The sequence below is a fragment of the Typha latifolia genome, chromosome 6, assembly GCF_019914945.1.
Source record: "Typha latifolia isolate L0001 chromosome 6, TyphaL0001v2, whole genome shotgun sequence".
In the NCBI taxonomy this organism is placed as follows: domain Eukaryota; kingdom Viridiplantae; phylum Streptophyta; class Magnoliopsida; order Poales; family Typhaceae; genus Typha; species Typha latifolia.
Window position 1 is genome coordinate 10,739,049 of NC_133091.1, and position 14,164 is coordinate 10,753,212.

A 14,164-nucleotide genomic window follows, 5' to 3' on the forward strand; every position below is an offset into this window, starting at 1 on the left:
TCATCACTCTAAAATATCTTCTCAAGATATCTCAGGTCGCTATCACGTACCACAAATCTGAGGGGTTAGAAAAGAAATAAAAAGAGTCATGAGCAAAAGGCTCAGTGAATAGACCTTACCCCAAATCAGTGAGGCCAAACAAAGAGTAAATCATGTCATAAATGAGTATATGAATGTACCATCAATGATATATAAATGAAAAGTAGATAACATGTCATAACTGATAAAAGTATATAATCCTCAACCATGAGTAAACAAATCTCCGTATCATACTATCATCACAACTCTCTCTCAAATATGACACATTATACATGATAAATAATCTATTTGCATTAATTAAGAAAAAAATACCTAAAAAAATAACATAAATAAACTAATTAAATCTGCCATTAGTGCCGGGCCGAGCCCAAGACTGTGCAGAAAGAAAGAGGAGGAGCTGAGGAAGAAGGAGAAAAAGAAAGAAAGAAAGAAGAAGAAGAAGAAGAAGAATAAGAAGACGAAGAAGAAGAAGAAGAAGAAGAAGAGAAGAGGAAGAGAAGAAAGAGAGGAGGTGAGGGAGGAGGTTGCGGACCCGGGCCGGCGGGGAGGGCACCGACCGCTGCTGGCCAGCCAGTGGTCGGCCTCTTGCCGGCGGCTCGGCTCTGACGAGCCCAACCTAGGGCAAGAAAGAGAGAGAGAGATTTAAAGAGAGAGAGAAGGCGGTGGAGGAGGAGTAGTGGCGGCGCCGGTTGGCTGCAGCAGCGGCCGCAGGCGCATGGCGCCCCACCAAGCTGCATGAGCAGCTGGCATGGGCACGAGGTCGGCTACAGTGTGGCCGGTCGCGTCGTGCCCATAAATTTTTTTTTTTTTTTGGGTTGTTACAGGTGTTGAATTAAAAAACTATCTTTGAGTATTATCAAATAAGACTATTTTTAAATAAGAATGAGCATTTGAATTGTTATTGGTAAGCAATAGAATAAGATGGAAGAAGAATGAGAGGAAGAAAATGGAAAAGAATAGGTCTATGAAAAATCATAGTAAAAAAGAAGTAAAAGAGTTATTTGGCGGGTATTATTAGGACACAACAGTCCTTCTTTTAGTTTGTTAGAGCTAAATTAGTAAATAAGATAATTTGGTAGATATTAGTTCTATATTTGGTAGATAATTAGTAGTACTTTTTAGATTTGGTAGGACTAAATTAGTTAAAAAGGCTCAAAAATATAATTTGAAAATAGGGAAGTCCGCTAATTTGAAAACTATGGGGCTCTTTGATGCAAATTGCCCTCTAACGGTGGTCCAAAATGAAAATAGTAAAAATAACTTAATATACTAAATAAATTAAGTGGATCTACTGTCTCAAATTGTAAATGCAATGATTTTTTTTTTATATAAATTTACCCAAATATTTAGTTGAATTACAACTACAAACACATTAAAATTATATCTTAATCTCCTCGACTATTACTCTATATCACTTTTACCCTAAATTAGACAAATACACTCTCTGTATTATTTAAATATCTCACTAAGCCCAATCCATTAATATTTCATTATATATTCTGACAGAAACAAAAATACCCAATCTTCCTTCCACATCCTTCTATTTTCTTTTTAGCATCATAACCTTTTTACATATTAACTCTAAAATGATATAGTTATAAGATATTCTGTATATTTAGGGCATCCAATCTCGCCCTTATTTGAAATATGATTGTTTAACCTTACATCTTTCTTATTTTGAGAGGTATAAGTAATACTATAATTTTTTTTAATATTAAAATGTGGTGGCTGAAATTTAGCCTTCACTATTAAGGAGTTTGTTTGAGGGATATAAAGATGTGATTAGATTAATTATATATTTGGTATGAAATTGATAAATATGATTAATAGTAAATGCCATATGCTTGGTAGAGTGATAAGAATTTTGTTACTATATTACCCTTATATAAGAAATAATAAATTTAGATGTATGTATAACAAAAACTAACAATTTACTCAATTTTTATTATTGTTAATATTTTAAATGTAACTTATTCTATTGTTTGTATTTTTTTTTGTTTTAATTCTGATTTTTTAATTGAATGTGCTTAATTTTTAGAATTAAAATCTAATCTAATGATACTTAATGATATAATTTAAGTTTGAGATAAAAAGTAATTGATGTTACTAATTCTTTTATTGAGGATAATAATGTAATTTTATTTAGTTATTCCATATATAGTCTTGTATAAACCATTTCATTTAGTTTAAACTATTTTTTTACTCCCTTAGGGACATCTAGATATTACAAATGCATGCCAAAATTAATCTTTATTATACAAATCCCAATCCCCATAAATCCATGACATACATAGTGCACATATCCAGATTGACAAGATTTAACTATACATTTTAGGATTTTCATGACGAAAAGTTGCTAGAGATCCCTACCATTACCATGTACATACGACACAAAATACATTGTAGAGATAAACAATATGATGAGATCATTTTGTTTTTTCTTACTTTAAGAGCCAAATCTTATCTGGATCTTATAAAAATGAAATTACTTGCCAATAGTTAGAAGATTCCTTTACAATCACAATGTGTGAAAAGGGGAAAGTGGGGCCTTAAGAAACTAAAAGTTCCTTAAGTGTATATAGGTAATTACATAAATTAATTTTTTTTTATGCTTGTTAAATTGATGACTTAGTTAAATTATGGGTATAATTAGTCATTACTCGTTTTTATTTTGCTCCAAAGTTTAGAAGTGACATTGTAACCTAAAGAAGTTCAGGTGGTCTCCCTAAAAACAGGTATAGTTCACGAGGTGTCCGCGTAATTAACCATAAACAATAGATTAGAATTGTAATATAGGATTGATAATCTCTTTTATCTCTTGAGATAAGCTTAAAAATGAATTATTCCTCTTATCTAGTTCTACAGTCAAACGCATCATAAACAATCTATATCTGTAATTGAGAAAGACTATCACATTGCAGTATCTGTTCAAATCGGACAAATCAATCTAAATTTATTTTAGACCAAAGAAGGTCCGACCCGTTCGTCACCTAACAACACAACTCGGATGTTCCAACTGACCCTCTTGCTCTTTCTGCAATCATTGTAAGCAATCTAAGCGAATAGATCCGGCAATACTCGTTAGGTGACCTCTGGTATTACTTCTGCAAGGATCCGAGGAAGCGGGCCGAGTCATATGGCTCTAAACGACGCCCTCTCCGTTGCCGGCGACGGCGAAGTCGTCGTCGGAGAACCTATCGGAGTCCGTGTGGTGGAGGTGTCAGAGGAAGAGGTTGCCGCCTCCACCGCCGCCGACGAGATCTCTCCTCTCCTGGCGGAGCCCCGTGGGAGCAAACCGCGCGGGATGAATATATTCTCCGTCTCCTATCCCAGAAAGGAACCTTATTCCAAGGTTTTACCCATCTCTTAATCCTTTCTATTCTCCGATATCTGAACTGGAAAGACTGACCTATAAAAGTACTACTAGTTGTCTATTTACTAGTAAAACCAAGTTAAAGCGCATGCTCAGCTACAACTAAGATTTCTTACTTTGGTTTTGTTTGATCGTGAATCGTTAGCAATGTGGTTAGATTGTAATAGATGCCTGGATGCAACATAGTCTACTCATCCCAGACTAATATTAAATTGCTGAATTCTTGGGAAGAAAATCTACTTTTCTGCTTCAAGAAACTTATTTTGTGTATAAGAACCACCTCTAGAGTTTTCCGATATATCGGACATACAAAATCTAAAAGAAAAGGAAAATAAGAAGAACCCTATGTGGCATCTACTCATCTCTGAGGCACAATAAGCCATGTAGAGAAAAAATATCAAAGTTCTTTAAGCGGGAACTTTTTCTTGTGCAGATTGAGTAGCTTCCGTGAAACAACTGTTTTTATTTATACTGTGAGTGCTTATCACAGAAGCTTATGCAATGATAGATCTAAGTATCATTTTATGAAAATCAATAATTCAGTAACCAAAAGATGTGCCTGTATTTTGTGTTTACAAAAACTTACATCAACCATAATTTAAATAATATATGTAATACATGCCATGGATATGTAGAATATTTGATGTTAAAACTAGGTCTGTGAAATCTTGGTGTTATTTAATGGGGACCTTTGTAAAAAGTTTGATGATAATTGCCAAATTTGTGAGACCTAATAGAAACTGGTCTTTTGGGTGTTACTGTAATAGCATTATCAAATTTGTGTAATACCATACACAGAATCTGAATTAAGTGCTAGAATTGCAGGACATGACATCAGGGGCAGCTGAAACAGAAGTTGCATTTCTCAATCATATTATTTGGTGGGCATGGAACGACTCTAGGTACTCTGGTTTTATATGCATGGCTTCCTCTTCCACCATCTACTACATCATGGATGTTTTAATGGACATTTTTCCAGGTTAACAGGCCTTCTGAACTTGGATATCTTAAGCATGTCACAGAAATCAATGATTAAGAAAACAGTTCTGATATGCTAGGTTCTATTTTGTTTTTGGCCTTGGTCTTAGCATCACATGTATCATTGAACAATAGACATACAAAATGTGCATCCCTTTTCAGTGGTAACATTTACTGTAGGCTAAGGTTCTGCACATATATGAGTATGATTCATATTCATGTTTGATACATGGACACACACAAAATGTCACATCACATTTGGATGGTGGCAAATGCATGAAACTAATTTTCCATCTCTTAGCTATCATTGTATTTTCTATAATTATAATCATTTTTAATCGTTCCTAACATTCTCATTTTTTTTTTCTTATTTATGTTCCTTTTACTAGTGTCACTTATAGATTAGTCCAAGGATGGCCGTGCCGGTGGCGTACCGGCACGTGGCACGAGGGTGCCGCATGGCACCCCTCCTAACGCATCGCCACTCACCATCGACATCGTCACCGTCGCTCGCCGATCGCCGCCCGCCGATCGCCGCCAGCTTCGTGCCCTAGCCCCCGAGAGAGAAGACGATCGAGAGAGAGAGAGAGAGAGAGAGAGAGAGAGAGAGAGAGAGAGAGAGAGAGAGAGAGAGAGAGAGAGAGAGAGAGAGAGAGAGAGTTTAAAATTTAAGTTGCGGGTTCATATCCGGATCGGCGGCTGGCGGCGAGCGGCGGCGACGACGACGACAACTACAATGGCAAAGGTGAGTATCCCTTATCTCTTTCTCTCATTCTTTTATGGCACGGCTGACAAGTGCCGCGGCACGTGCCGTGCCGGCCGGTGGTCGGCACGGTCCGTGCCTATGGCACGACCATCGTTGGATTAGTCAATCAGTAATCTCATTAATGGACTGATCATATTGCAGTAACTGCCCCTAATAAGACCAACTGGCCAAGCTCTAAGGAATTGGGAATATTTAGCTATACCTTTATAGTACTTAGCAAAGCACTTATGCATGTATTTGTTTCTCCTTTTGTATATTTAGATTATCGAAGATGCAAATTAGCCCTTAGTGCTGTATAGGGTCATGGATATGATTATTTTAATGAGATATCAAACATCAGAGGGTCAAATCATTTTTCCAAGGTACATGAAATGGGGCATATGCTAGAATAATAGAACTTACTCACATTCTATATGCTCATACCTCTTAGCTCCTATTCACTTGTGGAATAAGAATAAATATATTATGGTATAAGCCTCCTTATATTAATTTAATAAGTAAACAACCATTTAGGCCTATTCTATTACCTATTTCTCATTCTTCTAATCTTCTATCTAATATTTTTATCTTTATCAATTTTTATTTTACCCTTGCAAAAATATCACTTCAATCAACTATCATTTCAATCATTTTCTCTCTTTCCTCTTCCTATTCTCTCTCTCCTCCTTATCCATTCATTATAAAAGGTATTTTAGTCATTTGCCAAGTTTTTATTTCAACTTTATTTCATATCTATAATTATTACACTCTATATTAGTATACAGCTAAGCAATAGGCCCCTGTTCACTTTAAGAATATCTTTTTTCCTATTCTGGATTAGGACACCTTAATCTAGAATGCAAAGTAAACATTACTAAAACACCCTCCCTCAAATACACACGCCCTTCACATAGGTAGAACCCACGTGGTTTCCATATGACATATTGGTCAATATTTTTACTCAATCTATATGAGAAAAACTTAATATTTTCATAATTAATAGAAGTTAAAAGGAGTCCAAAATATCACTGACCATAATAAGCCCTAAAATACATATCCAGACACTTCATCGGAATAAATGCCTGCGCAGTGGCTACAGTTTCTAACTTATTTTACAATAATAAAATAAATAAAGAAATTATAATAAGTTTTTGCCAACCCCTCCGCAGACTTGGAGTCATCTACTAACTTGGAAATATTTTTACTAAAAAATGGTCAACATAAAGCCCAGCAAATGTACACCTCTATAGTTTAAAAATAGTGCAAAGAAAGATGTCACATAATATGTATGTATGCCAACATGATCATAATAATACGTCAATGCAACATGCTCATATTTATATCTGACATATATTAATAAAAGAACACATAATATGAATCATTTAAACTACCAAATTCTTTATATCAAGTTCACATAGAGCCATAACCATGAAATAACATTACATACTCAAAGAGCTATCTAACATATAATAAATATTGAGGAGGGATAGACATCTAGCGTGCCGCCCGTACATGTTTGACGACGTTGCATATGACCGGTTGTTTGTGGCGATTATACTAAGGACTATAGTCGTAAGCTCATATCCTAATTCCATTATCACCGTTTGAGTAAATCATCGCACACAACGGAATTATCATATATAGTGGGATCATCGCACACAGTGGAATCAAAAGGACAGTTATGGACACCTTGACTCTGCGGTCATCAAGTATCGCTAGGTCTATTACTCCTACCTCCCAATCATAATTTCAAATCACCTAGTGTCTAGTCTCCGTACTTGGTAGTGTTACGCCTGCTCAAACTGGCGCACGTGGTGCCTGATAGTCTCTTTCTGATCTCACAACCTTAGGCATTGATCGATATAAATATAAGTAATATATATACACTCTACTCCCTGACCCTAGGCTAAGTGGGTTAACGGGCACTGCCTAGATGAGATATAATTACATGGTGATACGTGCAAGTGGTGTAGTAGTCATCATCATAAATCATATAATATACGCACCAAAGTTATCATACCCATGAATGCGCCCAATTAATTTATGCATAATTATGAAGCAATAAAATAACGTAATTATGCTGGCTGGTAAATAAATATGTGCACATGCATGATATGAATGCAATAAGATTATAAAGTAAAACATCACTTCAGTATTACATTACTCCTACACTATGGAGGTTTCACTTTTTGAATTAATTTCCTAGTTAACCAACTCCAGTTGCACCACGAGATCCTCTTCGTATGGTAATGGATCTACCAATATGACAAATATAATTGTTGATGAGTAATTCTAATCCTAATTTATACAATTAATTTAAATAACAATGATAGATTGCCAATAGGATTCCTATGTTGGTTACTTGCATAAGATCTTCGGTCCCAAATTATAGTCTGCAATTCCGAATGGAATATTATTAACTCATGACTTTGTAAGAAGGAAAGTGATGAATGTAACAATCTAATACTTAGTATAGCAAATTTAATATTATTATGATTTGAATTGCCAAACTAATATTTTATGTTTACTTAAAATAACATAGTTGATTAAAATGAGGTACAAACTAATCAGCTAACTAATGATGTTAATGATGATAAGCTAAATAATTATTTAATGCATGTTTGACATTAATAACAAATATAACAATTATGTAAACTTAAAGGCAGCTCATACACCTAATGTTATGATTACAGTAGTGGTGGTACAACAATACACAAAAAACATAAAATCTAATGGTAATTTACTTAATTAATAAAATTGTAAGAACTAAATAATTTTTGTTATGAAAGTAGCTAGGACAATAGAAAAATTCAAAAAGAGCATACATGGGCACTAGGCCTGCAACCCAATACTTAGGCAATTAAAGAGATGTGGGTAAAAGGACCCCACCCTCAAACATAGGAGGAAGAAATCTCTGCTTGCCTGAGTAGAGAAGGAGCAAAACATAATAAGGAAGGGTAAAAACATGGGAGAATGGAAATGAAATTCCACAGGCATTACTGTCGCCGGTTACTTCGCGACGACGAATCTTACACCTAGATAAAAGAAAAAAGAATACTCTATCTAAGGTGGCATAGGATCAATTTGCCAAAAGCTGAAAAAAAAGCTCATAAGATCAATAATGGGCTCCCATGGTAAAATTTTACAAAGGGGTCAAGGGAACCGGTAAGGAGTACCAATACGACGATGACAATAAGGCGAAAATATTCAAGTAGATATGAGGTTGAACGGGGGTGATAAGCCAACAAATTTCGTTAGTGAAGGTAAGATGCAAAAGAGAAGATAAACACAAAATACTTAACAAAATGAAATTATCTTGTAGATATGATAGATCACATACCAATAAGTTCGATGATGGTCTCAAAAAGGTGTAACGATGCTCCTTTAGCAAGTAATCATTGTTGAAATCTTGGTTGGGAAAGGGATGAGTTGGAGAAGAAGAGATGAGAAACAAAGAGAGCCCCCTTTAAATAGAGATAGGAAAATAAATCTAGGGATTTAAATATGATAAATCCGAAATCTCATCGAGGATTTCGGATGTTTATCACCTGCAAAAATAGAAAAACATGGAGAGTGGGGAAAGATGATAGTATAGCGCACATGCCATGTATGATGTTTTTTGGTACGGGATGTTACAATTAAAATAATTTATTTTAGATTACAAATACTATTCATCAAGATTAAATCTCATACCATACATAAATCCCATTACCATTTACCCTTGATTTAACTAAAGTTATTTCAGAATTATCTTTTATTTATTCTACTACACACCTATCTCATTTGACAAACTAAACGTTCCCGCTCAATTTTCTCTTTCCTACAATCCACATATCTCATTTTTACTCAAATATTTTCATGTTTTAGGAAAAACATGATGTTAATATGTGGTAACCATGTTTTAGAAAAGAAAAGGTATAACAAGTGAAAACAAGATTTAAAGCGCAAAATAGTAATTTTAGCTGACAAAACGAGTGTTAATATTTCTTAACCATATTGTAGGGTAAACATGTATAATATGTGAAAAGCAAAATAGTAATTTTTAATAGTCAAAACAGGTGCTAATATTTGGTAAGCATGATTTAGGAAAAATTGGTATAACATGTGAAAACCAAAGTTTAAAGGGCATAATGGTAACTTTAGTAGACAAAACATGTATTAATATTTGATAACCATATTTTAGAAAAAATGGGTATAACAAATGATAATTAGGTTTAAAGGGCAAAATAGTAATTTTAATGATGACAATGGGAATTAATATTTTTTAAATTATGTTTTAGGAAAAATAGATTAATATGTGAAAATCAAGTTTAAAGGGCAAAATAGTAATTTCAACAGTCATAACGGGTTCTTAACCATGTTTTAGAAAAAAAAGGGTTAACATGTAAAATCAAGTTTGAAGGGCAAAATAACAATTTTAATTGTCAAAGTAAGTGTTAATATTTCTTAACCATGTTCTAGGAAAAACATGTTAACATTTGAAATTCAGGTTTAAAGGGTAAAATAATAATTTTAATAGTCAAAATAGGTATTAATATTTCTTAACCATGTTCTACACTTCTAATGATGTATATCATATTTTTGTTGTACAAGTGTACAACTTTAATTTTCTCAAGAACATATTATGGAGGCCCAGTGAGATCATTTGCCGAGAGTGAATCCTTCTAATTCTTATCCATAAGAAGTGGTACTCAAGAAGCATGTGTAAGCAATATGCGGTATGTTTTTTCCCCATTTGGCACGTGAGGAATATAATTGGTTCTATCCTCATATTTTCTTTTAGGCTACCTAGACCTTATGAACTATTACACATTTCAACACTGGCCGTGTCGGCGGCATATCGGCATGTGGCATGAGGGGTGCCACCCCTCCTAGTGGCGATTTGCTCATTGTCGAGCTTGCTTTGTCGCTGATCTCATCGCCGTCATCGCTCATCTTGCCTGAGAGCTTCATCGATGAAGGCGTCGTAGCATCCCACGCGAGGATACCCTAACCCTAGCTCCATTCCCAGCCCGAGGAGGAAGAAGACCTTGGGAGGGTGAATAAAGAGTTAAGTTGCGGATCCGGATCACCTTCATCTCTAGCAGCGAACAACGAGGTCAAAGAGTGTTGCACTGCTAGTCTTCCTCCTTTTTTCTCTCCCTCTCTTGTGGCACGGCCAGCAAGTGCCGCAGCATGTGTCTTTTGTAACAGTTTGAATCCCTTAACTATATCTCCTTTCTGATGGTGTTAATAAAAAACGTCAAATGTCTATCTTATTTTCAAATTTTCTCTCTTTTCCGTTTCTCTAAAATAAGAGTAAAATGGTTCCCAGAGTGTCTAAAATTGATCATGTCATAGTTATGTATAACTTCTAATGGAAAAATAAAAAAAACAACTAAGAGAAGAGATATTTCAAAGATTTTATATAATTAAGGGGGACAATGTATCATGAATTAATAAGGGGGTTTATGTAAAAATAGGCAATAGTTTATCTAGGCATAATTATTTCTTTCTTTTGTTCATAGATCTCCATACTCTTATTATCTTTAAGGATTATAATGATATTATGAAAAGTGTTTGCAATATGTAGACAGTCAAGTCACTGCATAGCACATATATGATATGCAAGCGGTTAAGCCACTACGAAGTGCATATGCAATATGCAAGCGCCCGGCACGGCACGCCTTTGCATGCCGGTGGCACATCTTTGTGTGCTAATGGCACACTTTTACGTGCCACTAGCACATATTTATAATATTTTTAATACACTTTGGATATTTAGAGATATTTTTAGATCTTCGGTGTGACAATCTTTAGTTTTTGTTTTAAATATATGTATTAAAATCTACATTATAGTGTTTTATCTTTAGATTATTTTTGTAAATTATCTATTTTACTAAAAATAAAGCAATAGTTAAATATAAATATTATTCAACACATAATATGATTGAATATATTCATTAAAACTAATATTAACAATTGAGCACTCCATAATATAATTGAATACTCCATAATAAAATTGAATACATAATATCAATTGATAACAGTTCAGTAATTAAAACTAATATTTAGTTGAATGTAGAATGACGAGGAGGATCAAAGACTTTATTTGTCGGCACAAAAATAACACGAGAATGTTGCATTAAATAATATCGATATTTTTTAAAACTTATCTACTGATAGTATTGTTTATTGTAACGTTTCACATAATTTTTATACAAATAGAAAATTTATAATTATTTTATGATATGATATGAATATTGAACATGCACAAAAATAATCAGCACTGGCAGAGGCACACCATAAGCATATACAGGTTGTGGATATAGAGTATAATAAAGGTGTTGTGACTTTGATGGGTGTGATTGATATGATGGTAATGATGATGAACTCATCATTCTGTGGGGACACCTCTCTTAATATCTTGCTACCTACAGATTCAAATCCTTTCTAAAAATAATAAATGTGATTGGTATAAAGGTTGTGTAACATTGATATATGTCTCATCTCCATTATCGTTATCAGACTTAGTCTCGTCATTATCACTACCATCATCTCTAGTCTTATTATCATTAATTTTATCTAAGCCTTCTAAATGGTCAATTGATCATTGATCTAATAATGATTGATGAAAATAGAATTTTTTTTTAAAAAAAGTTCCACATGGTATAATAATAGACATGCGGCCATGTCGGACAGCACACGGTCGTGCTGAACCGGCACGTCAAGCGTGCTGGTCAGCATGGCTCGGCATGAGGATGTGCCACTGGCACACCCTGTACCAAGTGTTGTGTCATTACTGGCAGGGGACGTGCCGACCGGCACGACCATCCATAATTATAATCAGATCAGCTTGTTGTCTAGATCAACCCTTGTTGTGCTGGTGCAGTATGGGCACATGGCACGAGGGGTGTTGGACAATACCCCTTCTCTTAACTCTTAGCATCGATCGCTGTGAAATAACTGGAGGAGAGTAGCAACAGAAAGCATCGCCTACGAAGCCATCATCCTCTTCCCTCCCCTTTCCTTGTAGTTGTCGCTGCCCTCATTTCTCTTTCTCTCTCGCATATGATGGGAGAGGTGGGGTTTAGAAGCTCTTAATGAGTTGAGACTAAAATATTCACTTTGTTTATCTAACTTAAAGTAGCGGATGACCCTTGATCTTCAACCTTGGGTTAGGGCACATGTGAGAGAGAAATAGAGAGGAGGGTGGTGATGATGACGCTGATGGCAAGATGATCATCGATGGTGGAAGCTTCCTCTCCCTTTCTCCTCTTTTCTCTCCTCTTGTATGTGGTGGCGATGACACGGTCGGCAAGTGCCGTGGCACGTGCTGTGTCTTGCTAGCCAATGGCATGCCACATACACAACAATCCTTGAATCATATGATTACACAAGTAGACAAACAAATAAATATATCCACTGGATATGATTAAAGGAAAATCACGAACAAAGTATTAATCACCAAAAAACTATATCAAGATAAATACATCAATGATACAACTTTAATTATCATATGCTTTTCAAACACATGCATATGTAATGCATATGCATTTGTCGAACACGTATCTGGCCATATGTTGTCTACCTATACATAAGGTCTGCATAATGCAAATGCTGCGGGATTTGCCCACGAATAATGCCTATGCATCTTTTTTTTCTTAAAAACTATGGATAATAGCATAGGACCCCCTCTTTATAATTTCTTCATCATAGATTCAGAATAGGTCAACCTTGTGCAAAACCTCTACCTTTTGAAGGCCATCTATTAGACTGTCCTGTTGTGTTAAAGTGTTTCCCCTTTCCCTACTGTTTTTGATGTCATATGCTTCTTCATGTCTATATGACCTGACTTTTCACAATTATCGCATGTTGCTCCTTATGAACTATCCTTCACATTACATTGCTATCCCGTCCTTTGTTAATACTAGATTTGTCACTTAATTAGGAAAATCGCTAGAAGTACCCTCGGGGAATTGACTTCAATTAATGGCCCATAGCACATTTGTTAAAACATGAAACACTTAAAAATTCACACTGGATCTAAGTTTTACATTTATTAATTATTACCTAACTTGAGGAGTTTGTTAATTGCCTCCAATCTCAATGATTGACATTGCTTTGGCTTAGTTGCATTGTTATTATGGTCTTTGGATGCAAAACTGACACTGAAACACTCAAACCTCCAAATACACGTGTAAACCGCGTGGGCATCACATGACCTGTTAGTAATAGGATTTCACAAGGCATACAACAACACAAATTCAGACCATAAATAAACTCAACCATAAGAGTCCGGATACAAGTTCCAAAGGCCACAACAAGCCTTCTAGATACACATCCAAAATATAATGCTAAAGTCCAAAATACATCGTCAATCATAATGCCCTCGCAGGGGCTCATTACAACTAATAGATATACTGAAATAGAAAGACGGCTACTCCTTGCTACCCGCACCTGTGTCCCCTAGCTCTGAAATAATGCCACCAAGAGGTGGTGAGCTCACAGCCCAACGAGTAAGATCCATACAATCTAAAATAATGAAATCACATGTGCATATCCAATGTATGCCTATATTTGCTAGCAATAACAATATGCTTGTTGAAATAACTTACAATGAGTTACTAAATCAATGCAATCGATAAAAATTACCAGTCACTATCCTAGAACATGCTAGTTCCTAAACGTATCAGGATAAGTCCACACAGATATAAAGATTAATACAATTTTTTATTCATACAAATTTCAATCATAGTGTTTACATGTTATGCATAGCAATAAAGGAGTAGTTTAGTCATCTCATGCATACCAAGGCATTAATCATATTCATCATAGCTCACCAAGCTATTCACCACACAAGGTAAATATTCTCAAGAAAATCATCCATCATATAACCATCCATCATCTCATACATCGAGGGGACATATATACACATCTAGCGGTAATGCCACCTACACATGTATGGCAACACTGCATGTGACCGGTAATCTGTGGCCATCAGACTAAGGACTCCGATCGTAAGCCCATATCTCACTCTCTCTAAATCA

The 14,164-nt window shown here is 35.2% G+C and overlaps 1 protein-coding gene across 1 annotated transcript in view; it reads left to right on the top strand.

Moving 5' to 3' along the window:
* The first annotated feature begins 3,004 nt into the window (after positions 1–3,004).
* LOC140791281 (probable transport protein YPL264C) overlaps positions 3,005–14,164 on the top strand; it is a 40,468-nt gene continuing 29,308 nt past the window's right edge. Inside the window, exons 1-3 of the mRNA XM_073141768.1 lie at positions 3,005–3,084; positions 3,151–3,391; positions 4,238–4,391. Coding sequence (XP_072997869.1) covers positions 3,047–3,084; positions 3,151–3,391; positions 4,238–4,391 — 433 coding nt within the window. The 5' untranslated portion in view covers positions 3,005–3,046. The remainder of the gene's footprint in view (positions 3,085–3,150; positions 3,392–4,237; positions 4,392–14,164) is intronic.